Source organism: Cariama cristata, unplaced genomic scaffold (genome assembly GCF_000690535.1).
Source record: "Cariama cristata isolate BGI_N322 unplaced genomic scaffold, ASM69053v1 scaffold36596, whole genome shotgun sequence".
In the NCBI taxonomy this organism is placed as follows: Eukaryota; Metazoa; Chordata; class Aves; order Cariamiformes; family Cariamidae; genus Cariama; species Cariama cristata.
Window position 1 is genome coordinate 107673 of NW_009622278.1, and position 27602 is coordinate 135274.

General features: G+C 44.4%; 1 protein-coding gene across 1 annotated transcript in view; it reads right to left on the reverse strand.

The window, feature by feature from the left end:
• The window catches only part of KLF7 (Kruppel-like factor 7 (ubiquitous)), a 63302-nt gene extending 35907 nt beyond the window's left edge, over positions 1–27395 (reverse strand). Inside the window, exon 1 of the mRNA XM_009702274.1 lies at positions 27294–27395. Coding sequence (XP_009700576.1) covers positions 27294–27395 — 102 coding nt within the window. The remainder of the gene's footprint in view (positions 1–27293) is intronic.
• Positions 27396–27602: the final 207 nt, after the last annotated feature.

Sequence of the window (27602 nt, forward strand, 5' to 3'; positions counted from 1 at the left end):
GCATCAAAAACTACCAATTTTTTGTGGGAGCAGCAGGATATTGACCACTATCCACAGAGACAGGAACCCAAACTGCTGGATTTAGATGATGGTGAACCCCTGTAGATCTACTTCTACTACCAGCCTGGTAGAAAAATGGTCCAAGGATACCTAAGACAGGAGCAAGCTGCTCTTGTCATGTTCTCGTCATAGTTCTGTTGGATGTCCAGTTTCTCCTCAACCACTCATGCAAGAGAGGCGGAGCTTTGTGTAATGGGTGTAATACATGTCACGTGCGACATTAAGTCTGGCTATCCTTTGGTTGCTATGTTGCAGGCAACTTCGTGGGTATTAAACTTTCTTACCTGATGCCTGTAGGATTTACAGCAATAATGACTTTAAAAATTGCAATGAGAAGAGGAAGATGGTTCCCTTCAGGAACACAAGAAGAAGATCCATAAGGCTGCTGTTTGCTGTCAAGCTGGTTTTGCAGGCTAGGGATAAAAAGTGACCCACTACTTCAACCCATCTGCCCTGATTAACAAGGGTCATTCCCCTTGCACCTTGCTCCTCAATTTAGCCAGTTAAAAGAAATGATGATTCATGGCTGACAAATAATAGGATGTGACTGCACAAGACCTCAAGTACTTGGAGAAAGCTAGTCAGAAAAGGATGGCAGTCTGGCACGTGGACAATCCCAATAAGGCCTCAATCTGATTTTTCAGTTTTGGATACAATTGCAAAAAGGCTGACTTTCCCAGCAGAGGCACATTTCCATCACCTGCAAGAAACACTGTGTGTTCCCTGCCTACACACCGGTAACTCATAACATCTCTTCACTCCCCACACTGTACTATCATCTCAGTCCTCTGGGGCACATATAGCATCAGAATACATGTAAACTGCACACCATGACACTTCCACATGCAGCACCAGATCCTTCAGACAGTACAAGACAGCCACTGTAGTGCTGTCCTATGCCTGGTAAGGACCTACTTCTTGTTAGTCCTTCCAGAGTTTGCAGTAGCACTGATGTATGTTCAGTACATCTGTCAATGCAGAAAGGTATCATCTTTAATCTACCAGTATTGCTACCTCTGGAGCTCATCTAAAGCTCATCTGCTGAAAGTAAAGATTATTTACCAAACACGTTGAGTATGCTCACCACTACGAAATACAATGCAACAGAAATACAGTGCATGCCTCTGATAGAAGAGATGTGATACATGTGTACCATTTTCAGCAGAGCTTAGCACTCCCTTAATTCTGCAGCCAACAGAAATCAAGACAGTTTTGCTACTAACTGCAACAACAAAAAGACAAACCTCAGACTTTCCAGTCCCTCCCAGACTTGCAGATACTTGGTTTGGCTCAGACAACCTCAGTTTTAGGGCTCTTGTCAGCTGTCCATGTTAAAGTGCAACCCAGAACATTCAAAATCCACATATGAAGGAGCTGCGGCCACCACTCATGATGCTGACATTTGACTTCATCACCCTCCCCCAGAGAGCAACCAGCAGGAAGACTCTAGCTGGGACCACCACTGTCATCAATGTGCCAACCCTCAAGGTAGCGTAGGTACCCGATGTCTCTGTCTCCCCTTTAGAGAATGTTGGGGGAAAGACATGGCCATAGGCCAGAGGCCTCTGCAGGGACACAGGTTTTCATCTGGGTTCAGGTCCAAACACCTCTGGAAAACCTAATTCCAACTAATGACCCAAAATGAACTCTCAGTTCCCAGGGTACAAATCTAAACTTGCTCCAATGAATTGCAAAGAACTGGTCTCAATTGGCAGCCACGTTGTTTGTCAGATTTTGACCCATACATACAGGCTCTTGAAAAAACACAGGTCCCTTCAGAAGCACCTGCCTATGCTGTGAAGTCTTTACAGCACTCAGACTCCTGGGCATTTTCCACAGCTAAAGACAGGACAATGTGGCAACAGTGAAGTTCTACCAAGGGTAAAACAAAGCCCAAACACTTATAATGGTTTGAGAACACAAAGTCAGGGAAGACATCCTATCAACATATTCACTGGGTTCCTCTGTTTTATTGATGCTGAAGTATTTTATAACATCTTGATTCTGAATTTTCCTAGCAGATCATGGGAAGTTCTTATCTGGAAGTGCTAGTTACTTCTAAGTGCCATTTTACTGCAGATATAATTGGCCATCAAGCACTGATCTTGGAAGTTATCCAAAACCTAATTAAGAAGTTGGATACTTAGATCAGGCTGTAACAGAGAATGAAAATGTTGAATATGGTTGACAACCAGGTCTGATCTACCAGTTTTGTTTACTTGAAAGGATTCTCCTTGCAACATAATTCATACGAGTAAAGCAGAATTATACATGCAATAGCGAAAGTCAAATTCTGACCTCCATCATGACCTCTTTCCACTGTCATGTAAAAAAGGGGCTTCATCTCTACCTTTAAATAACTGCGAAAGTCTCAACACTGCAAAGGAAGAGAAAGCATCCTTAACCTGAAGGCAACCCAAAACGGTAATTCTAAAGTCAGTGCCACTGCAGTTCACCCAAGCTCAGAGCAAGCAGTTGCACCAGGTCCAGTGCCCGGTGTCAGTATTTCCTGCTTCAGCAGATCAGCAAAAGCTTTGAGCACTTGCATTGCTGATGCCAGAGGCAGATACTGAACTGGATGTTGTGGGACAGCCCTAAAGTTAAGAGGAATAAGAGATTCAAAACTGACCTGCCTTCCCTGAAATGCCATGCTATTTTTGTCCTTAACCCTAAAACAAGGGTTGAAAGATATATCTTCTTCCCACTGCCAAAAGCCTTCATTACTTCCTGAACAACAAGAAGACCCAATACATCTATTGGGCCCATCTATTCCAAGATTGTCATCTGTTCCCACCCAGCTGCCAAAACCTCCAGCTTTTCCTCTTGGCAACCTCTACTGGGCAGTTGCTAGTTGTCAAAAAGCTGCAGCACATCAGAAGCTTAACATTTGGGACAGCATAAAATAAACAGAATTTTAATATTAAAATAAGTAGTTTTGCAAAATTCACTTGGGAAAACGGGAAAACCACAGTCTGAAATGAATGAATAGTAACAAAAAGTTTCAGGCAATAGTAAATCATTTCTATTGCAAAGGATTTAAGACAACACTCCTAGTCGTGTGCCAGCACATCTCGCCTACGTGTTATATAGCTCATTGAAAAAAAAAGACAGCTAAAACCTCTTTTCAGGTACAACAATAAGACACTTAATGACAGTTAACTCGTGGCAAATATCTCCATGCATGTTCTTAATCCCTTGTATATATGAAGCAAATCAACTTAACTGTATGTTCAACAAACAGGCTTTTGCCAAGAGCAAAAAGCAGGCACACATATGTTCAGCAAAGATCATCTGATAGGCAAAGACTGGTTTTCCTGTGGTAACTTCGCCATGTGCCTGAGCTGTCAGGCTAGTCCTTCTCTGACAGTGGCTGAATGGGTCTCCAGAGTCTGCAATGGACAAGTCTATTAACTCTTGACTACGCTACACAGGACTCAAGCCTCTGTTCACAAATTTCTTCAATGTAACAACGGCCTGTGCCCAATTCCCCCCTCGGTCTCAGCCCAGAGAATGAACCTTTAAGGAAATGTGTTTAGCCAAACCAGCCCATTCACTGTTACTCAGGCACAACAGCACTCTCAATGAACACTCTCCTACCATGACCCAGATGGCTTTCTCCCTGGATGTTCTCCACAGCATTTTTCTTCAGAGCATAAAAGATGCTGAAATCAGAAGCCTCAACCACATTCAGCAAAGATATATTTTAATGTAAAAAGTGCTGCAGATTTACTTAAAGGACATAATTACTACCTTCATATAAACACAAGCCATTCTCCTGTTGTTCTGGGGCATGGTGTAACCACGGTTATCAAAGACTTTGATCAGCCTCTAAAGCTCAAAGGATCAAAACCAATTTTGCTATAAATTAGCAATTTCACCAACAGAAATGAGTAGTAAAACAAATGTCTCAAATAGAAAAAAAAGTCTGAACCCATAAATCTAACCAAGAAGTCAAAATCAAGATTTGTTCCCAAACTAGGTGATAATGAAATATATCTTATGTAACAAATATTCTTTTAAATGGACCAGCCAAATTAGTTCACTAAAAGTCTGCGGTATTTGGGCTCTAAGCGTAGAGAATTTCAGTGCACTGGTTGTGAGATATTGAACAAAGGACTGCAGCTAAGCGTGGCTGAATTTGATAGGCATCTAGATAAAAAAAAAGCATGAAAGAAATCTGCAAACACTGAACCAGGGCTTTGGAGGGCTTTTGTTGTTTTTTGACTGTTTAGTAAAGATAGAAAAAATATTTGCAACCAGTCACAACAACAAAAAAATAGCATCAATGTCAGCAAAGGATTAAGGATAGCCAAATCAAGAACTCAAAAGTGCAGGCAGCCCTTTATGCTAGTATCAAAATATGATAAAACCCATGTGTGCTTGTACACTGACCAGCACATGCCCTGCATGCTGCCATGCAAACCAGACGGCAAGTAGCCATACAATGACCATTTGAGAAATTATATATATGTAACACAAATGTGTTTCAAAATCTTCCTGAAGAGATCATTTATTTATATAACAACCTTGGATGGCTTTGAGTGAGCTGGCTAGTGGCCCTCACTGCAAAGTTTTCTCCAAACTTCATCAAGTGTGTACTTAACCTGTTGCCGTACGGTTTGGAAGCAGCTTTAATTTAGCATTACAAATAGCAAAAAGGCACAATTAGCTCCTTGAATTGCCAGTCCTAGCTCCCACTGAAATCAAAGGATCAGGTTCAAAGCATGCCCCAGAGTGTGGTAAACTTCTCACAGGAAATGGATATGCAAGAGCAAATGCTGACGGCTGTGGAATGTACAAAGCAGAGCAATATTTTAGGTCTCGATCCTCAATTAAGATTCATCCTTACAAAGTATTGCAATGGGGTTACACAGCAGAATTGGATTCCTAGTAATTACTCTGGATAGGATCATGAATGAAAAAATGTACTCTTTAGAGATATTTCATTAACATCCAGAGATAGCTTAACATTTCCTCCTCAGCAGCTGACACAAACGTATACCTCAGTTGTATTCGCACACTCTCAGGCAACAGCATATTCATAAGCACAATTCTTCACAATTAGCTTATTAAATCAAACCTGGAGAAGAGATGTGATCAATACACTCAATATATGGTACGTTTCATAAGAGTCCTGGGTTGTGAGTCATCTCTTCTGCTCTGACCTAAAAACATATTAAACAAGAGGATGCATAACACTGAATTCCTAACCCAAAAACGTGCAATTCCTCATCTTGATTTTGCGTGATCAACATTTTTGCACTGGGACTACTCTATCTACCCCATACATGATGCCCATTCATTATCACCTCTCATGGCTCAAAAAACCTTTTGTATGTTCCCTTTTGTATTATTTTTGGCTGTGGGGAGGAAGAGGTGGGGACCTGTCTGGGAAACAGGAAGCAGGAGGAAGGAGGGGAATGTGTTGTAGAATAAGGGCAGAACAAAAAGAATAAAAGAACATTTATACCATTTCTAAATGATAATAAACATATAGGACCAAAGCTTGCCTCCAGCCATGCGGGGAGCAGTGGGCTGTTTGGCTGAAGTTTAAACTTTAACGTGAGCACAGCAATTGTCCAAGCACATTTACAAAAAGCCATTTGCTGCTTTTTTCTTTGATTTTTTTTTTTTTTTAATCATCTGGGCAATTTGTTATCTTACAAGAGCAAGAAGATGCATGTGCTACTGTGATAAATATGCCAGTCTGGGCAAGGAAAAGAGAAGACAACAGACTCGACTTTCTCTGTTGCACCGAGAAAAAAAATCAGACTGGTAACAAAGCAATGGGAAGCACAACCGGATTCTCAGCTGGGGTAAATCAGCACAGAGCAGCCCTGATTTCATGGTTCCTGTTTACATCAGCTGAGGACCTTGCCAACACTCAAACTCCATGAAATTCTGCTCTTGATTAGCACCATTTAATTCTGTGGCTTACATGATGCAGAATTTGACATGTTCTTTGACGGCTGGAGATGGTTATTTTATATTACAGATCTTGTCTACTTTATTAGGAATGATGTGAACCAAATGGAAAAATGGGAAGAATTTAAAAACAACACCAACTTCAGACATCCTGATACTTGGATTTGTTTCTTTTTTCTTTTTTTTTTTTTTTTTTTTAATTTGGTCACTCTATATGGAGGTATTCACAAACTGGTTTCTGCTACTTCTAGGCCAGAGTTTTCATCATCTATGCACAGAAACAACAACCTTCATGCTTGAATGTCCCACTGCAAGTAAACTTGCCTCTCACTCGAAAGCCAGGTACCCTCCAGAGGATGCTCCCCTACAGCCAAGGGTGTTTTTCCATTGCCTTTCTTTTCTATACTGCTCTGCCACGGTGCTTATTCCAAAACTCATACACCAGGGATTTTAATCAGCCTCAAATCTCACAGGCAGTACGCTTGGGTTGTTACGCACCCTGGTAAAAGCAGCACGGTCCTCTTTAAAAGCCATTTAGTAGAGCACACTGGTAAAGCACCTGCCAGTATTGGCCCAACCGCTCAGCCGCAACCCAGGCAGCTGCCCACAGGCATCTGACGAGACCTGTATCCCCAAAATGCATTAGATCAAACAAAAAGGAAATCTGGCAGGGCCTTTTGTGGATATCATTAGCAACTCAAGGTGCGCTGTCAGAACTGGACAAGGCACCGCTCACTCCTCATGAAAGGATCGTGAGATCAGGGTCGTGTCAGTGCATTTTCCAGCTACCATCTGCAGCATGGCACAGGAAGCCAGCAGATCCCATTAAGAGCCCTGCCATTTACTGACTTGAGAAAGCTCAGCAGGTCAGATCACCAGCAGCTCAGAGTCAGCACACCCCTGTGAGCCAATTTACACAACCACGGCTCTCGCGCTGGCTCGCTTTCTTTGGTCTGTTGACTGTGGACACCCACCCAGTTGTTATGGATTTTAATATGCTGCAATATGAAAGTGCTATTTCAGGACAAAGTTATTAATAGCAAAGCAGCCAGAAAATAGCCTAGAAGGAATGCAATGCCTTGGTATTCCTGGAAGATACGACAACTTCCCAGCATCCAAGCAGCCACCATGGGTAATTCAAGATGTTTCTATGCACAAGACTGCCTTTTGTTAGCAGAGCTAACTAAATGATAAGCCATCATAACATGCCTTCATAGATATGCCCTGTATGGGTACCTGCAGACTCCCAAGTCTGCAGAGACTACAATGCAGAAAGGCCCAAAGGGTGGTACTTTGTTACCCTAAGCAGGCCGGTGAAAAGCAGAGGCTGGGCGCTGTGAAGAAGCATCAGCAGAAACAGAGGCCAGGAGAAGCTCTACTCTTCCTGAAGGAGGTAGAGGATGAGATGGGACCTGTTTGAGCCCTGCTCTGAAACCTGTCTGACTCCAGGACCTCAGAGAGGCTCTTCTTTTCAGTCTCTCTTCCCCTAGAAGCACCCTCTCCTTCCCTTATTCCTTCACGCTGGATCCCCCCAGCAATGCTCTTTACTTCAGCAGAGCCCTGCAGCCAAGGCAAGTCACTGTCCCTTTTCATGCTCTCTCTTAAACCTTCTGTTTCTCCTGGCAAAATATCCTGGGAAACATATTGGAGGATACTGTGCAAAAACACCAGACCCTGCCTCAAGTTGATGTCGGTACCTTTCCCCCTAAAATTAATTGGGAGGGTTTCCAAATTAATTCCAGGTACATCATCGAACACAACACTCAGCACCACCTTGCCGAGATGATACCAGACGAAGACATCTCTCTGTTGGCAAGGCTTCTAGCATCCCTTCTGCCTGCATTCATGCTGCTGAGAGGCTCTCTGCAGCCAAGGGCTTCAGCTTTCCAGCCTCATCCCTAAGCCTCCTCCTTGAGCAAACCGAAGGAAACTTGACACTGCGTCTTTCCCTGAGACAAAAAGACCCAAATGATGATGCCAGGAATTGGAACATGTCACGTTCATGGCACTGCAGCCTTACCCATTAAACCGCCATAGACAGCTCCAGCTCACTACTGAACATGCACTGCAGGGAACTGCGGCCTCTGACCATTCTCCAGAAAGGAAACAAAAAAAACTCACCAACAAGGAAAAGAGGAAACACATTGTAGTCATTACAATCCCAACAGTGGACATGTTATCTGGCATATTTCCAACTCAGACATTTAAAAAATGTAGTTAGTTTACCTTAAGTGTCCTATTTTCCCCGATTTCCCTTTTCCACTCTATTTAAGCCTATATAGCATGTCCCAAGATAAGCCTGCCTTTGTGGGTTGGCTGTATACCACTCCTTCCCTCTATTGTCTTTCTGAGATGGGATGGAAGTCTCCAATGTCACAGCTTGGAAGTCCGCGGCCAGGCTCTTTTGGCTTGGTTTGTGGGAAGGGGAAGAGCGGGAACGGAGGAAGGACAGCCTCTCCCGCTGCAGGAGGGGGGTCCTCTTCCTCACAGTACAACCAGTCCTCCCTGGCATTTTGTTTATCATCAATACCGCTTAACTAAAGCTGTTTTTAGTAGCCCCCAAAGGCGGAGTCAGTTGCCAGCTATCATCATTCCAAACACTTCAGACCCCTGTCACTGCGCTTTGGTACAATCCCTGCAATAGCTAAACACAAACATTATGTTCCCCCAAGTACAAATTATAGCTTTCAGGAGCTGCAATTTTATTTTGGTTATAAACATACAAAGGTAACCTTTATGCTGGGAGAGGAGGAGCTGTGTGAGAGACCACAGGCTGAGTCTCTGCTTTGCAGGGAACATTCCTGGGAGCACTTCGCTGCTTCGCCTCCAGCCAGCTCCACTTCCCAAGTGGCTGCGCTTCCCAAGCAGTTGTGCTTCCCAGGCGGTTGCATGATATCACAGCTGAAGCAAGAGCCAATACGGCTTGTGGTGGTCAGGGCTGCTGGAGGGATCTACTTCAGACCTAGCAGTCCAGGAGCTAGGACTGAGAAAGGGAGAGAAATGCACTCAAACTGTGCGTCTTTAGCTATAGCTGGCACTATTGGCAGCCTATGCATTCAGGACACAATTTTCCAGGCATGACTCATGACTTGGTTGCCACCTTGAGCCCCTGCAGAATACATCGCAGCACTTCTGGACATGTGGGCTTTGCTCAGAGTGTCCCAGAGGTGCTCCCACCATCACCAGAGCAAGGTTCAGGGGTTTTCCATCATTTCAAATGTCTTCCCTGCTCTGCAGATGTCCCATCACTACTAGGACCGAGCTTGCGACACCAGTCAAAGAAGTGTGATGTCAAATTGCCCCTGCAAGCCCCTGAGTGCCCCTAGGCATTTCGGTCCTCCTGTCAAGCCTGCTAATGTGTCCCTTCCCTGCCACAAGTAATGGTACATTCCTGGAAGCAAAAACTGCATTAAAAGTCTTCCTTACATGCGAGCTAAGAGCTTTCTTTGCCTCATACCATTTTTACTCATAAATATAATATCAAGGTGATCGTGTTCTTCTCAGACTACTCAGAATGATCTGTAAGTAAAACCTGAAATTGGCAATTTATCAGATGGAAAAATAAAAGCCACATTCAGTTTCTCCCTACACTTAAAAATGACCACATGCAGCCTCTGAAGCAGACCGGTATTTTCAACAAGGTCACGAGTATCAGCCGATGGGGGGTGGGGAACAAAACCACCCTGCACATGTTTTTCATGTTTTTCCTTCTACCCTGCTTTCTTACCAATGTTTTGCTCACTTTCTAAGCAAAGAGGAAGCCTCTCCTGTTCCCGTCACCCTGTGTTTATCCACATTCCAACAGCCAGTGGCTGGGCCTGCAGGCGCTCTCCAAGGGCAAACAACTGGATCTCGCCGCAACGCATTTTTGAACTTGAGACACATCCAGCTCTGAGTGGGAGTGAGGTGGGAGCCCCGAGAGCAGAAATGATAGAGGCAGCAGATGGTGGGACACCACGAAATCTTTCGAAAGCGTCACTCCTGCAGGCTAAGACACAAAAACACAACGCACCCTTCGCCTGGTGAAAGGACTGGAAAATGCACTTTAGGAGGCACCGCCTTAGGAGTCAGAATAAATTCTCCCAGATGTCCCTGGTGACAAAGCAGCCCAATTTGATCAATACAGCAGCATTATTAGCACTGCACTACCTTACATGAGGATAGTCATATGTTCTTGCCTCTGCTGAGCGTGGGGGAAGGGGTGCAAACTCCTACAGCAATTCACAGGGGAAACGTCTCTCTCAAAATCATTAAGATTGCACAAAGAATCTCTTACCCATTTCTACGTAAGCTGCTTTTTTGGGAGAGCTCTGCTTCATTAGTATTGATCAAGCTCAGGTGGAATCCCAGAAATACTGTGTGCTTTATGGTTTTCTCAAAAAGAAATTTTGTTTTTAATGACTTCAGGATCCTTGTCTTCAGGCTTTTTTTCTGCAGCCATGAAGACCCCTCCTTTTGGGGGCTGAGTACAGACACATAAATGTAGGTGGTTAACAACAGAAGGTAGGACTTTATGATTAGCAAATTTTGTAAAACAATTATGAAGATTAGGGGTTGAGTTATGTGTATTTGGATTCAAGCAGAAGTAATGGTAGTAACAGGGTATATATTGCTGCTGCTCCTGAGTTCCAGCCAGAGTCACAGCCTTTCTGTGTTCGGCACTTGACAAACATAGTTACAGACAATCCTGGTGAGTAACTCGGGAATTGGCAAGAGAATAAAAAGGGAAGAAAACCAGTCCTAACTAATCACCTGCTTAACCACGGCCGGCAAATCTGAGGATTTTGTAAAAACTAGGTCCTGTGTGTGCCTCGTGACGAGTTTGAAGGCGGCTGGAGAGGTACTACCCCTATGCCAGGTGACTCAGCGTGGGAGAAAACACAGCAGAGAGGCTAGAGGCTGAGTGGTAAATACTGACAGCATGGGAGGAAGGACTGGCTGTAATAATAAACACAAGATCAGCAAATGGCCTTTAATACCAGGAGAAAGACCTTCTTACCCACAAAAAGAGGTGTGTCATCCATTGCTGGAAAGAAAAACTACCACAGAAAGGCTGCATCAGCACCAGCCATCTTTCTCCAGCCCTCAGCTGGGACAACATATCGTCAAAAATGGGGAAAACGACAGACTCGTTCCCCCTCCACAGGGAAGAAATCCTGCCGTGAATCCCTTCTGCCACCTCTCCACCAAAAAACACTGAGACTATCAAAGCCAAACCCTGCACCAGGGAGGTGAAATGATGAGTTTGAGCACACCAGGCCACCTCCACACTGTGTCTGCTAAGCTTTTCTCACCAGAGAAGTGTGGTGCTGCTTCAGAGCTGCTGGCACAAAGTCCTCCCAGAAAGGGGTACTGCAAAAGTGTCTAGACAGACTAAAATTAAAAAGAACAAATTATATTACATTGCCCACTGTCTGCAAACCAGGGCCAGATTCTCAGAGGGAGGAGTAAATTGCTAGCGCCATAATTGTAGCTAGCGCAGTCATCTTAATTTACACTAAGCAAGGATCTGGCCCAGAAAAATATTCCTGTCAAGCTTGCAGCCAAAAATTTCTCTGCTAGACCACATTCCACCAGTTAAACTGCCAGGGAAGACAATTGCAGAAAGAATTTAATTAAAATGGAGATCAGGGAGCTGGTATCCTTTTCAAGCTCTGCTCTCGACTTCCTCTCTCCAACTGAGCACCTGGGTGTCCCAGTTTCCCAGCCTGTAAAATGGGCACGCTTCAGCTTCCCTGCTCTGTAAGGGCAATGGCTGTGAAGCATCTTATCTGTTCAAAGCCCAACCATCAAATCAGACATCTGAATACTCTAAACTTCTGGCTCTTGGATGAAAGGGTATGTATTTTTCTCTGCTGAAACAGCTCTGTCATTGCTCTTGGAAAATCTGAGCTTCAAAAAGGCAACTTGCAAGTTTTGCTTCCAAGACTGTAGGTGTCAGGTTCTCTGACTTATCAGAGGGTATCTGCTGCGCTACTGGTGAGGATTTTTGCTGCTCCGGACTGCACAAATTTGCCAGCACAGTTCCTGGTACTGAAATAGAGGTAGGCACAGACAGTACTCCTTTCCCACAATTTTCTCATTCATATTTTATTTCTGAACTTCGACTTTTGTACTGATTAACATCTGGATGGACAGTGGTTTTTCTGCATACTCCTCTGTTTTCAGCTCTTACAGGAACTCAGTAGATGGAAGAATACACCCAGGATGCAGAACAGTGCAATCACACCATCAAGCCATAAGGATGGTGCCACGTGGTACCTCATTGTAGCAGGTCCTTTCTTTGTTTTCACTCCTTAATTTCTGTTAAAACATTTGGCTTTTTACATGCTGGTCTGAAGGATCATTAGCAACAGCACATGGTTGAGGACCTGTTTATTTACAGTCCTCACTTTCCACACAAAAAAACCCCACAGATACCCGCAGGTTAAGAGCTTGCTGAATAATGGGGAGAAAGATGACAGTTCCTATGAGAAGTTTTCACAGAGGCAGAACCAAGCAAAACGCAGCCAGCTGTGCGCCTCATTGCTATCTGGCAATGCCTCACTGTTTTGTTATAACCCTGGCAGTCCCTGTATGGGGCGAGCACAGGAAAGAAAGGGAATCACCCATCTTCTGAAACACCAAGAAAAGATTTCTTTGCCACACCAGCAGTCCAAATTGACTCAAAGGAGCGTAGATGGTTAAAAGCAGCACAGCAGATAAACCCAGCAGGAAGGTCCAGAGCCCGCAACTCGCCTTGCAGCCCAGAGCAGCTGATGCTTCCCCGGCTCAGGTAGGCTCCTTTGCCTTACACTAGCAGCTTTAGCAAATCCTTCTTTAAACCAGCGGGGCCAGGGTGGTAGGGAGCCACCCTGCTCAAGGCCACCACAGCCACCCACCCCAATGGGTGGTGGCAGAGGGGGGGACCCTCCAGGGGGACAGTGGTGGGACCCCGCTGCCGACCCCACAGTGTTTCAGGCAGGCCTGCTCCCTGCCCGCATTGGAGCAGCTCCCTTTGCTGAAGAGAAGGGCAGAGGTCTGCTGGGTGGGCACCAAAATCCAAGGGACCTTGACCCTTTTACCATGATCCAGGTTAAACACCCACCTCACATCCATCAACCATAAAACCAGTGGTCTTCAACCAACTAACAAACCAGCATATAGATACTGTTTCCCAAACAAAGGGCAGCAACTCACAGCAACCCTGCTCTTCCCAATACTAATACCACCACGTGATTTCCAACCCCACGGCTGTATTTGTATTCTTAGGCTCTTCAAAATGCTGAGATCTTCCATGACGCGCTGTCAATAGCCAGCACTTAGAACCAGCTACCATCAAGTCAAGTCATCAGCACCAATTTGACTTCATCCCCTTTAAAGTCCGATCTGTTTCGTTAAACAAACAAAAATTTGGCACCATTTTTTTGTTTCCATTTACTCTGATGCATTGCAGCCCTCACTATAAAAACATGCTTAATAAAAACAAATCAGAAAACTAAGGAAACTGATAAAAAGCCTTCATTGTGAAGAAAAGCAGGGAAAAGGGTTTAAGGAGGAAATGCTAATTTTTTTTGTGATACCAGCAGAGAGAGGCAGTAAAAAAAAAGAAAACCATGCAGGGGCAGGAAATAAATCCTTGAGACTGAATTTGGAAAAAGACAAATTAATGCACTTATGGAAGAAACAGCAACACAACATGCACGCTCAATACACAGCAGAGATCCAGTAAGGCTGAAAAGAGACCTAGAACGGATAAGACACAGAGAACACCAATATAGCTTCGAGGACACATTCTTAGCATCTGATATACAAGAAAACTTTAGGGAACACAGAGATGGAAAGTATGACAGAATTGAAAGGGACATGCACATTTATTACTATTTATCACGTCTGTTCCACAGTCAGTGTTATAATCTCCAGTCAATGAGCAGGGGGCTCATTTCACATTTAGATAAAAATCCTTGAAAGAGTTAGTATGGATAAAGGTGGGGAAAAGCATCGCAAACCATGCACCTATGAACAGGGTGAACCCAAACAAAGCAATGCACTTGCTCATGGAGAAGAGAGAGAATATCGGAGGGGGAGGAATTACACTCGGGTAGGAAGGAGAACAGCCTGTTAGATTTTCCTCCCCTAAATTAGGTTTCAGCATGTGCTTCCAAGGAAAGCAGGGCCTCATGCTAGGTTGATTTCAAATGAGACTGGAGAGCACCACCAAGGCATACAATAAGAAATGGCATCTGGGCAGAAGAATTTCATGATTAACAGTGCTAATTTCCGAGCTTGTTTGTTTCTGGACCAAATCTGCTTATACGGACAGTTCATTGTTGCTGAATCAAGGCAGTGACCGAAAATGCCTTTTCGTCATGTGCACCCTGCTCTTGAACCTCATTTGCCTTCAAAATTAGCCAGTAAGACCCCCTTGCTGAACACAAGGTCTTCCCTGACCCTTCTCTAACCTTAGAGGCCCAGCTGCAGTCAGAATGTGGCCCCAGACTTTCTCCGTGACATGACATGACATGACATGACATGACATGACATGGACTTGCTTTTGACTCTAGTCAGCGCAGGAGGAAGCCTCCACAAATCTGGTCTCTCCTCTGAGACACACTTCAAACCTGACACACAGTACATGTGTGATGGATTCATGAAATGAAATGTGTCTGGCCGCCCGTGTGTGCACACGCAGGGCCCCTTCATGTCTCACATTTACACTACAGCTTTTTGACATCATTAAAACAGAGCAAAAAGATCTCAAAGAGGACTGACTTACAGAAGCGGATTTTAAGGTCAAAAAGGGTCATTCTGATAATTTAGTCTGACCCCCGGACGACAAAGCTGCTGAATTACACAAAGGGCTCCTTTAGACCTTCATTTACACCCACTTTCAGGTTGGTTTCCACTGCTGGATATGAAAGCCCGAGGGTAAATCTGAATGGGATCCTTCCTTCTTCCCATGCACTGAGACTGTTCAGAAACCTCTCTCATCTGTCTTCATTTCACAGATGGGTATTACTGTCCTGGGGGAAGCAATGCCCACACCAGACATCATCCTACCTTGCAGTGTTGGGGAGAGCACATTTAGTGCTTAGAAACATCTTCTCATTCCCTCCCACTCCCACACATTTTCTTCATTTGAAAAACCAAAGAAAACAAATCATGCTACATCCTTTGTTTTATAGAGGGCAGCTCAGGACCTCCCACTCTTTCATGGAGAGAAAATTTCTTTCTGGTACAGTTTCCATTATTTATTAGCTGAAGGTGGGGGGAGAAATGGTATTTATAGGATGCTTGAGGCCACGCTCACTATAAAACAGGAATAAGCCAATATAGCTAGAGCACAACTTAGTGGCCTATTGTGCAACATTTTTAAAAATTTACTCTCTCATTATGGCACTTGAGAATACCTCCTCCCCCAACACCAGTGGAAATACATTTATGAGAGCCATAGAGCTGCAATATTGTTTCAATCAAATCATTAAAATGGGTGTGCTGTTTTCTGCCCACATCCTGATATTTATTCCACATCCTGACAGGACCTGGGGTTTGTATAGACCATTCTCCTGCAAGGTGTCAAGTGACTTCGTGGACACTGGGCCAGTGTAAATCCACATATCGCCACTGTGACTTTGACAGATCTGCATCGGTTTGCATCAGCCCAGGATCTGACTCATCGACTGATCTGAAATCCCCAACATGATGTGGGTACTATTCTTCCCATTTACAAAGAGAAAAAGCATTCAGAACTGAATGTCAAAGGTTTCCTTGACCTTTTCCACTTAAAAATAGAAATGGAAAGGAGACCGAAATTCCCATCTTATACCACAGTGCAACAACATCTGACCAGGGATGCAGCTTTCTCAAACAAAACACTGACTGAATTACAAGGCCTTGCAGCTGGTATAGCTCTCACTGTATGAAGATAATCCATGTGAGACAGCCCCAGTGAGGAGGAGTCTTCAACCTAGGGCATCCACTCAGTGTCCAGCTCCACAGGCACTCAACACTTAGAAGATGAGTATTCAGCATTTTCTAAAAGTGACTTGCGCTGGAGGTATTTGGGAGTAAGAAACCCTTGCTTCCCTTCTCTCCCTCAAATGTGTTCTTCAAAGAAACATAACATGAATTTCTCATGTTGGAAAAAGAAATCCCAGCGCAGCTTTTGCAGAGCTCTGTGCACCTACTGGTATTCTTCTCAGCACTGAGAAACTATGCTGGCAAGTCACCCATTTACCAAGTCCTTCACACCAGAAAGTAACTCTGTACCAGCATTCTTCTGTTCTCCCTCAAACTGGGGCTTATTCATGTTTTAAACAAACCACCAAAGCTCAGAAAGTCCAAGATGAGCTAGGCACACTCAGTAAAGAGCATTTAAACTGGGTATCCCAAAACTCCTTTGCTAGCATCCAAGAAAGATTAATAAAGGAGTCACCCTCAGAAGTCACAAAACTGTCTTAAGTGAGCAGAAAATCAGGGTTGCCTGAAGAGAGAGCATGAGCTTTGCAGCCATCTCAGAAGTACGGCATGGTCCCATGGGACCAGGCTGTCCTGGAGGCATGCGAACCAAGCAGAGCAAGGCCCCCATATTACCTTCTTTAGCCCCCAAATCACCCCAGCTCCTGAGGCACTGATTCAAGCAAACATCTTAATCCAGGGAAGCACTGGGGACAGAGATTTCAGACTGTGTCTGGAAGGTTTCATCCTGTAATCAATGGAAGAAACAGCAAAGGTCCTCCTGACCTTAACTGTACAATCAAACACCAAAGACTCATTCCCTCTAGAAAAAAAACTCATAGATTAAACCAGGCCCTTCTGTTTTCAAATGCTGTATACAACAATCTTTCTTCTCACTGTAAAAACACAAGAGAGCTAAGGGATGTGCTGATAAGAGAAGTCTACGCTGTTTTCCTGTGGCAGACAGCAGGAAACTACCCCAGGTGACGTCCTCTTACCCTGAAATTCTCAAACCTGCAGGAGAAGCACCTTACAAACTCTTTGACGCTCTTTCACTGGGTCATGTCAGCACTTATAACAGTCTGCCGCTTCTTCCAAGATATTGGAGACCTCCGAAACTGTAAGTGCTTGCTCTGGTCTGATCCGTCAGAAACACCCCTTACATTCACTATTTGACTGCAACCTCCACTGCTCTTTCACATGTTTCTTAAAACCCCACCTGTCAGAGGCTTCTGGTTATATCATAAACACCTTTCTCAGCACCACACCCAAGCTCCTGGTTTCCTCAATTGTGCAGAAAAGCCTACAAACATGACTTTACACTATCCTGAAAGATTAGAAACCAAAAACAAACAGAAGGAACATGCACGTTGCTAGGAACCTGAAGTGCAGCAACCTTCAGATGTTCACACAGCTTATGAACAGCTGGGGGAGGGCTGTGACCCTACCAGAGTGAACTGGGACAGTATCATCAGATGGAGACAGAAAAGAGTTATTTTGCCCAAACTGGCTGTATTCTCGAATCAGTCAGTCCAGTGTCCTTTGCTTCTCCCTTATAATTTTAAAATGCAGACAAATTTAAATATAAAAGCAAGAGACACTGAAGTTCATCCCCATCTGATCTAGACACTAATGAGGGAGGTTTCTTTTTACTGGCATCGATTTTCCATTGAGCAGCAAACGCAGCATCTCCACTGTCCACGTGTCGGAAACAAAGCCACTTCTGGCATGATGCTTTCCATATAAAACACCAGCTCCCATCTTTCTTCTCCCCTCTCCCTTCCTCCTTTCCATACTTTATTACTCACATGGCAGCTGTAGTAGCTTGCAGATGAGTGAAATGTTTTCTTCAGAGCAGCGTAAATTTTCCAGGCTGACAGGGGAGGCCAAAAGAAAGAAAAGAAAAAACCAAACCCCAAACCAGGATTATTTACTATTTTTCACCAGCTTGAAGCACGTAGCAAGCTCTGCAGGGCTGGCACCCTTCAAACCACTGTGCAGCCACAGGAAAAGAACAAAGCCCCTTAGCCACTCGCCTCACCCTGCACCCTGGGATGTGGGGCAACTCAGACCCAGCAGTAAGCCAGAGGTGCCAAGGGAAGGTGAGTGCGCTGACTCCTTGCCAACAAACTGGCACAGCACCTTGCCAGTAGCTCGCCAGTAGCAGCTGAGCAGAGGAGAAAGGAGTGACTAGCAGTTGTGAGAAGCTGAGGAAAACATGTGATTGCACCACTCTTGTGCATCTCATGTACCAACATGCCTTGTCAGATCCTCGCCCAGAGGGAGGCAGAGCAGGCACCCAGGTTAGAGACCAGAAGTATCCAGACATTGCTCGCTGCATCACATAGGGTTGTAGCAGCAGTTCTCGATGTGAGAGAGTCACAACGTGCAGAGAGTCTGGATACCTTTCGCTAGCCAAATTGCTAATGGCTGGGAAAAACGAATCGAGTTTTAGGGGTGCAAGCCCTGAAACGGAAGGCTAAAATTGACAGCAAAGCCAAAGATATTAGCCAAACTCTCTCTCACACTGAAAACAGGGCCATGCCCTCAGGAAAACTTATAGAGAGTATAACTGGTTGAAACATTTCTACCAAACGTTGTCCAAAAAACCTACATTTTTGTCCCAGCCAAAGTGTTTTATTGGAATATATTGGTTTTGGAGCCACCATATCATCCACTGAAATGTCACACATCCAAGATGTAATCTGGAAGGGCAGACCTGAATCAAGTAAAGCAGTGATTCGAATCTGGGTCTCTAACATCACACCTAAGTTCTGTGAGGTGGCCAACATCCATTTTGGGTGTAAAAAGCAAGGAGACAGGAGCACCTCTTACCCGCTCTACTCTTCTACTCATTGAACGTTTTTCACCATGGCCTTTGCTCGCTGGAACCTTTGTTTTCCATCCAGCCCTGGTGGAGAATAAAGGCAGGCGATGAAAGGCAGTCCCCTACTTCTCCCTCACCGGCACAAAGCAATTCAGCGCAACGCTGATTCCCCTCCTGGGCTGGAGTGAAGACAAGTCAGCAGAAACTCCAAATGTTCACAAAGCCAAGAACTTTCCTTATGCTTGAAAGTGAACTTTACCCACTCGAGAGTCAGGATTAAAACCAAATGCCTAACAGCATAGTAGCCTATTAGTAGTGAAAGCATTTTTAAAATCTAATTTATTTGTCATGCCGCACGCATTTTTCCTCACCACACAATTCAAACAAACAGTAATTTTCAGTTTGATTTCCAGTCACTTCACTTCAGTTGCACAGGAAGAATGCTGCAGCGTGAGAGCTGCAAAGGCAGCAGGTGGGCAAGACTATCCTATCCAAAAAACACAAAGCCTGCTTCCAGGGCTTTTTTAATTATATAGATGGATATACTTCCATTGATTGAAGTTTCTGTCAGAACATGCTGGTTTACAAAGGTCCATCATGGTCAGACGTCAACCCTATGTCAGTATCCCTTTAAAACTGACCTTGGGAGGCTGCAGGTTTAAGAGCAAGATTTGTAAATCAGGACACTAATTGGAATGTCTCAGAAGAGTCTCTCACAAGCCAGCGTCCTTCTCCCTTGCATCCTTCCCCATCAATCACACTGTCTCCCAAGCTCGCCTGTGTCACTGCCTACTTCTCTATCCCTTGCAGAGTAGGAGCTGTTGACCCCCACGTATGATTTAAACCCCAGCTTTGCACTCGGGTCCACAATGCTGGGAAATAACCAAGAGGAAATGTGAGACATGGTCTATAAGTACCGTGTTCAAAACCATTACGACACTTAAATAAGTATGCCTGCTGGACCTTCAGCAAGCATTAATACGCAGTCTGTGCGTAACTGACTCAGACTCTTTAGCGTACGTTCTAAAGTATACTGCATGCATCTTAATAGTTCTCCAAACAATAACACATGTAATGAATACACAGTTGCACTGAGTGGAAATGCTCTGGATTGGAAAGGATCCTTCACGTGTAAGAAAGGGAGAGGATGGGTACCTGCTTTAAAAGGATTAAGAGCATCAGAGCAGCTTAATATATCAGAGCTGATACATTAAACCTTTTAAACAAAAAAAATCCCATGCCTTCCTGCCTGATCTTCCTACACGCAACTCCAATATCTTTTAAAGACCTAGAGAAGGGGTCACATTAGTACTATGCACAGGTTGTCTCCAAGACAACACAGACCTCTGGGAAGGGGGATTTAAGCTTACCTTTCGGATCCTTATTTTCTTTTTTTTGGAGAGGCAATGTTGCACCCCGCGGAGGGCTCCCTGCAGAGGAGCTGTCCTGCGCTTTCAGCACCTGCCAGCTGGCGTGGCAGGATTTGGGCCGGCAGCTTCAGAGGGGCTGGCTGCCCATCTCCCCGTAGCCCAGCGCAGCCCTCCTCTGCCCAGTCGCTGTACCCAAGCATTGCAAACCCGTAACAGGAATCCTCCAGCAGCCCTGTGAGAATGGAAGAGCCGCCAACTCATCTTGTAACTGAAGAACTGAGAAGCAAAGGTTTGGTGTCCTGATTAAATCCAAGATGTCTAACTATCTTTGAGCGTAAAGGCTGAAACGATTTCTTCTAAGGGAAATGAGATATGAACCTTGCTCTCACAGGCAGCCTAACAACCTGAACAGCCAGGCAGCCTTCCTCACCAGCTGCTGCCAGAGCAGGGATGGCAAATACAGCCTGGTGTACGCAGCGACAAGCAAGCTTTTTCTGATTTACATACCTATCTCTGTACTGCCACAATAGTAGCATTTTCTCAATGCTGCTGGAATCAAGTAAGCGTTGGAAATCCCAGGTTTTTTATTTTTGAGAATAAAAGACAACAATACAAAACTTCAGTGGCTCAAAAGCAAGGGAAGTAAAAAGAACATCAAATTAAAAAATAAAAAGTCTGTACCTTTAAAGACAACCTCAGTGTCTTGGGAACCAGGCACGTGATTTTTTAACTCAAAGTGGCAATGCTGGGAAGGAGACAGCCAAGAAAGTACCAGACTCGGACACTCAAGACACATGTAGCACCTATCAAGACTGAAGCCAATGGAAGAAAACTGGGATGGTCTCAAATACAACAGCATCAAGCTGGGGAATATACCTGTGTAACATTTGTACTCCAAACCTGTTCTCTACCCAGGAAAATTTGGGAGGAGGGGAGGCTCTTTCTCTAGCAGGTTTGTTTTGTTTGTTTGCTACAGAATCAGCTGAACCCTGCAGTCCAAGTCAATCCAGATTCATTTGGACCAAGGCAGAAGCACCTATATTACAAAGAGGACCTGTGGGGAGAAGAAATTCAGCAATTCCGGTGGGTGACTCCTGCAGCTCGAGCCTGAAAGATACCACAAAAAATGGCACTCCCAGCTCCTGAGTGTTGCTGAGAGTTTGGAAGTGGTGGGGGCATTGTAGATGAATACATCAGGGAATGGGCAGGAGGCACTTCAGAGTCCATGGAAACAGAAAGGAAAGTAAAAGGGACTCAGCAGCATTCTTGAAAACACCTTTATTAACTCTCCGGAATTCAGGTTTCCCATCGAAAAGGAAAACCGCCACCAATTACAATACCTGTGAATAACTTATCTGAGGTTTTGAGCGTGGTGATCAAAAGCCTACAATTTTTCTTCCCCTCTGCAAAATGTGACAAACTTGATAGGATATGAGATGTACTAGTAGCCCACTGCTTAATGGACTGAACACCAATGGTGCTGAGCCAGTGAGCAAAATCCGTTTGTTTTATAAGGACAATTGCAACCAAGGTTGTTCAGATGCAGCTAGAGTCAAACAGAAGCAGCTTCCTTCTCACTTCCCTATAACATGTTTCTCAATGCAGAATGGAGAAGCAACACACTGGATGTTTCTCAGCGGACAGTCATTTGACAAGGCCTCAAAAAATATGGTAATATCCGGAAGATACCATTTGCCTCCACCCTGGAGAGCTTGAGTGTGAAATTACTGCCTAGAACTGAAGGCCTTCTGCCATTTCCACATGGAAGTATCACATTGCAGACTTGCTATATACCATGATTTTTATGTAGCCTACTCTAATCTATGCATTGCCTATTCAATAGGACATAAAGAAATGTGTGGGCTTGGGGGAGGGGAGGTTTAAGCATCCCAAACAAATAAGAGAAAATATTTTCTAGTTGAGTACCCACACTATGACTGTGCATTGCTTAAAGGTATTTACCTCATTTCAAAATCACTTGACAAAAGTCACACACACATAATCAGCTATTTTAAGACCTGTAACGTAGATTGCGGGGCTTACACTTTCATAATGCTAAGAAATAATCACTTGTAACAACAGATTCTGTGATTAAGGAATCATGAAACAACAGAGACAGCAGTTTCAAGTTTGTCTTTCCTCTCCTCCTGTAAGGTGACAGGAGCATGCTTTCAGCACATGGAGCAAGCAGGGAGCTTGTAGGTATACAAGGACCAGCAGTCAGAATCTGAAATACACTGCATTACACATGTGGCTGTTCTTGGAAGTCAACCATTTCTGCAAGTTATTCTCAAGAGGCATGATGTACTATAAGCACTTAAGAAATGTGTTACACTGTGACTGGAACCAAGATGAAATAGCAATATTAAAAGAGATGGTTTAGTTTATGTAGTGGCCAACTATGCCATTAAACTAGAACAATGGAGACGATGGGGAGGCAGGAATGTTCTCCAGTGTGATTTATTCCTTTCCAGTAGCGGTGGAAATTTTTCCTATAAGCCTGAAAATGACCCTGTCTGCCAAGCAGAAGTCAACATTAAGATGTAAGAGTTCTGCTAGATTAGTCACCTCAGGATACTCTGCTCTCACACAGCACAGGGATCTCAAAGCCCTTTGCCAGAATGGGTCAAAACTCAGCCTCCCAAGCCTTGCAAAGACCATGCCTTAGCATTGTTGTCAGTCACTTCAGAAAGAGGGAAACTGAGGCTTGAAGAATTGATTAAAAATATGCAAAGAAGGCTCTATGACAGAGTCAAGAGCAAAACAAAGGCTTCCTTGATCTTATGCTTTACAGGAAACATGCATCTTCCTTGGAAGGATCATTGTTTGCTGCAGCTGAGAGCCACCGGGTCAGCCAAGGCAAGAGGAAATGCTATCAGGCAATGGTTATCAGGCAAACAATATAATGCTATTTCCACTTCTGCCAGCCAATTAGACCTGTTCTGCTCAATGACACACGTGGGAAAGGCTGGCTCTTTTAGAATAAGCCAGGGTTTAGCACCTGCTGATTTTATACACCTGCACCAGATACACACATGGTGACCCTGTGCATCTACCTGGTCTCTGTGCTTCTGTGCTCTGATGTTATGGGAATTGCCATGCTAGAGGCTGCCCTATGGCCCCCCAAGAATATGAAGAGAGCCCCAAAACGTCTCCTGATCAGACCCCTTCTGCACACAAGGATAGTGAGTCCAGAGTCCTCCAAGGGGCCTATGGAGAGGGCTAATACGGATGGTTTGAAACGTTACCCGTAGGAAAAAATATAACAGACTACAAAAGATGCCTTCTGCACATTGATCATTTAATGACCCCCCAAACAACAATGTGAAGGCCCAGCAGGAAGAACAGACTGAAGCCTCATGTCCAGCCCTTCCCAATTCTCAGCCCTGCTCCCCCCATCCCTGCAGCCTGGCACACTGAGAGTGGAACCACGTGCAGCTGCATGGGCTATGCTCCTCACAGTTGCCTCTCTCAAAAACAGCCTCCTACCCACTTCCTTCCTCTGCAAAGTAACGAGGCGCTCTTCGGACTCATGCTGTCTTTCCCAGCAGTCTGGTTTCAATCTCAGGGATGCCACATCAGACAGCTACCCCCGAGCAATGCCATATGCGGCCAGAGGTCCTCCTGCTGCACCACAGCAGCCACGCAGGTGCTGAAATCTACCCCCACCCTGGTCCTGAACTGCAGAGTCAGCTTGCAGGGACAGAGAGCAACTAGGACAGTTCAATCAGAGCCAGGATGAAGTGCCAGGCAGAAACACACAGATGCTGAGATACCAGCCAGCTGACGTACAGCAAACACCTCATTTTCCAATGCACAGCGCCCACCTCTTCCTTGTAATCTCTCTCAGTGCTGTGGTGGCTCAATGCTGCTGGAAAAGCTAAACAAAGACTAAACAAAGTTCTCTCTCTCCTGAAGTTATGCTACGAATTACACACTAGATCCTGACCTCCCCACTCCAAGACAAAATCCTCCTGACCTCAAAAGTGTTTTGGCTGAAGGAGTACACCCAAAGCTGACATAGTGAAGATAAGCTTTTGCTGCCTAAAAACCAAGTCCTCGCTTCCCAACACATGTTTTAAAATAACATGAAACACATCATGGATTCAGTTCCAGCTTCCACTTCACATATTTCCACTTTTACAACGTAAACTATGTCCAGGGTGGAGTGAGGGGGGTTTTGTTTGTACTTTTTCCTCCTGAAAAAGAAACCTACGCAAGACATGACAATCTCCTCCCACACAAAATCTGTTTGTTTTGTCCATATTGCTGGGTTGCTCCCATTCAACTCCAATGCTAATCGTCAAAAGCACAGGTACCAAACTTGCTCACATTTCTCTAGCAGCGAGAAGGAATAAAGGGAGAGATCAGCTGACTGCGTGCAAGCATTTAGCAACCTGCCTGTGCTGTTAGTGCCCTCCGTGAGTGATGGGTGTTTCACAATTGGAAATACAAGCAACTGCCCCAGCTGTTTAGTCCTCAGCCAGTAGCTACAAAAGTGTGGTCCAGACGCAGGAGAAAAGGAAGACAGGACTCTATCAACACTTTTACGCAAGGTGTGCTCAGATTTTCAGAGGGGCAAGTGCATCTTTTACGCTACCACAGTAGACACCATTTCTAGGAGCAGCAACTGGCACGGACTAACCTCTCTACATCAAGCACTAGTAGCTACTAATCACAAAACAACTGGAGCTCCCAATGTGATAAGGAAGCCTGCTCTTGACCAACACAACCACTTTCCCCCTTTTAAGAGACTGAAGTAACCTCCCGGGGCGCTGCTTTGCTGCTGGGAGAAGCACTGCTCTGGAGCCTCTGTGGAGCTTGGGTCTGGCAGCAGAGCTCTTCATTGGAGCAGAGGCAAGACCCATTCAAGTGTTTTCACTCAAAATTAAAGCTGCTGCTTCCCAATGCTGACACTTCCTGCAGGGATCTGTCACTGCCCTGACAGCTCTCTTCCCTGGGGTCTCCACTGCAGCCTGCAGCTTTAAGGAATACCTTTATAAACACACACGCATGCACGCACATCCCTTGTCCCAAAGTTGCTACGGTTTGCCTAAAATAAATAAATCTCCAAGACCTGGCTACATTTGCAAGCGATTCAAAAGAATGAAATTGGGGTCTCTGTGTCAGTGGGTCTGCCAAGCCTGCATGACAGCATGCTCTGTACAGCCAGCTTCAGCTGCTCCCACCACTGATACATCAGTCTTGCTGCCTGTTGTTTGCAAGGAGAGCTCAGGCAGCAACAGGGGAATAAAAACAAACTGTAAATACAGGATGTATTATGAAACATCAGGCACTGGTTGGAGGATTTGAGGGGAAATAAGGGAAAATGTAATAAATTATTTTCAACTTCTCTTTTCAAACATATGTGGACAATCAGTGGGGTTTAATCAGGACAGCGTGAGTTTAAATTTCGTGATAGTAACAGTGGGCTTGGGTAGGTACATTGTACTGTATAAAACAAACTGCTGCTCTTCCACGCATAAAAGAAGGCAGCAGTAGATAGAGTATCACACACAGTACTGCCTAAAGCATGCTGGCTATGTCAACAGATTATCTCGCTTTGGACTGTCTGGACTGTTACTAACATGCAACTGAATATGCAACTGATCCAGCAACAACAATGCTAGGAAATTAATTTTTTTAATGAAATTATATTAGCATCTTCACTTTAATTAGCATGTTAAAAATATAAAAGGAAAGCAGATGTGACCATCATGGATGTGCGAGCTGAATATTAATAACAAAAAGCATCCCCTCCCCCTCAGAGGATAAAGCAAAGTTGGATCGGTCATTTTGCAAATTAAATCCTGAATGTGTTCACGCTGTAGCTCTCAATAAACCTCCAGTGTGTGTGCATATACACACACAAATCTGAAGCCAAAACAATTTTACTAGGGTAAAGCTTTAAAGATTCATCCCCAGTCCAGCTGGATGACAATGCTACAGCCCAAGTGCTCCCCTGAAGCCCTACCATCCACATTTCTCCCCACACACACTTCTAAGGAAAAATTAAATTAACATCCCAAGCTGCCACTTACTGGAGACCTAACACACGCTACCCTTATGCTAGCCAAGACTAAGGTGAATGCTGGCAAGATGAAATTCAGGGGCTCGTTATTCTTATACTGATAGTGCCACGGGTCCGTGTGCTGCATTAGCACCACATGTCACCCCAGCCACACTCCACTATTCCTAGCCACCTTCTTTTAAAGAGACACTAGTTTCCAGAATTTCGCCTGGCATACCACCTCTGCCAGAAAATCACATCAAGAAACAGGATTGTCTCACAATGTCCTGCCGTAATGAGGAATCCTGTCTTTCCTTTTCCCTCAGTATCCCAGCTGATAACTATTTAGAGATCTATGCATTTGGGCTCATAGTTAATTTTCTACAACTCTTTCCTCTGTAACCTACTCTTCTCCTTGGTCTTAGTTATTCACACCACCAGTCCTCATTTTAATGCATTCATAATACTTCGTTTCCATCGTTATCCTAATTCTGTCTGCATATTAACCCTACGGTGCCTCAAAACACACTGGTTTACTGGAAACAGCCTAAGGCGTCATTGTTTTAAGATACAGCAAGAACTGTGTGCTTCTCCCCACCTTCAAAAAAAAAAAAACACCCCACAAAAATGAAAATAAGTCACCTCCTTAGTTACAGAATCTAGCTTAAAAGCTTTTGCTAGTGCTTCCACACACCTGCCCACCCCTCATCTCTGATTTCCACTATGATTTTTATTGACATATACTAATTACCTGAAAATAAGAATGATCTATTCCGTTTCCACCAGCTGCCAGTTGTCAGCACTGGCTAGAAGTGATCAGCCTTGTTTAAAGGAATATCAAAAAAAAAAAAAAAAATCTAAGCTCAAAAATAAAATAAAAATAGTAGTCATCATAAAAACAAAACCCTAAAGTATGCCACCGGATCTCAGGTGCTGCCGGGTGTGCTCAGAAAAGACTGAAGGCAGACAGATTTGAATGGACTGCTCAGTTTGTCATGGCAAAAATTACAGAGATGTAAAGGTCTACCCACGCAGAAAAAAAAAGAACCACCAAAAAAACCAACCCTGAATTAAAGAATAAAAATAAAACAAAGTCAGAAATGCAGCCCCAATGCATCGACTGTCTGCGCTTAAGAGATTTACAGGAGTAATTTAAATGATTCACCTGCTGCCAGTTTTCCTCCAAGGATGGCAAAGCTGAGAAGTAGCCGGTGTCGTGGACAAGCTGGAGTTCCTGGAATATACTATAACTAGCCAAGACATCCATGCTGCTGCTGAGCAAAAAAAAAGCTGTTTTTTGTGTTTGTTTGCTCGGGTGTGGGGTTGTTTTTGATCATAAAAAAAAAAAGGAGGAGGAAAATCAACCAATGATAGATCCAGCGTCCCTTTGGCTTTGTTTTGTTTCAGTCACACTTTAAAAAAAGAGAAAGAGAGAGAGAGAGAGAATCAGCGCGGAGGGATGGTGAGGGCCGGG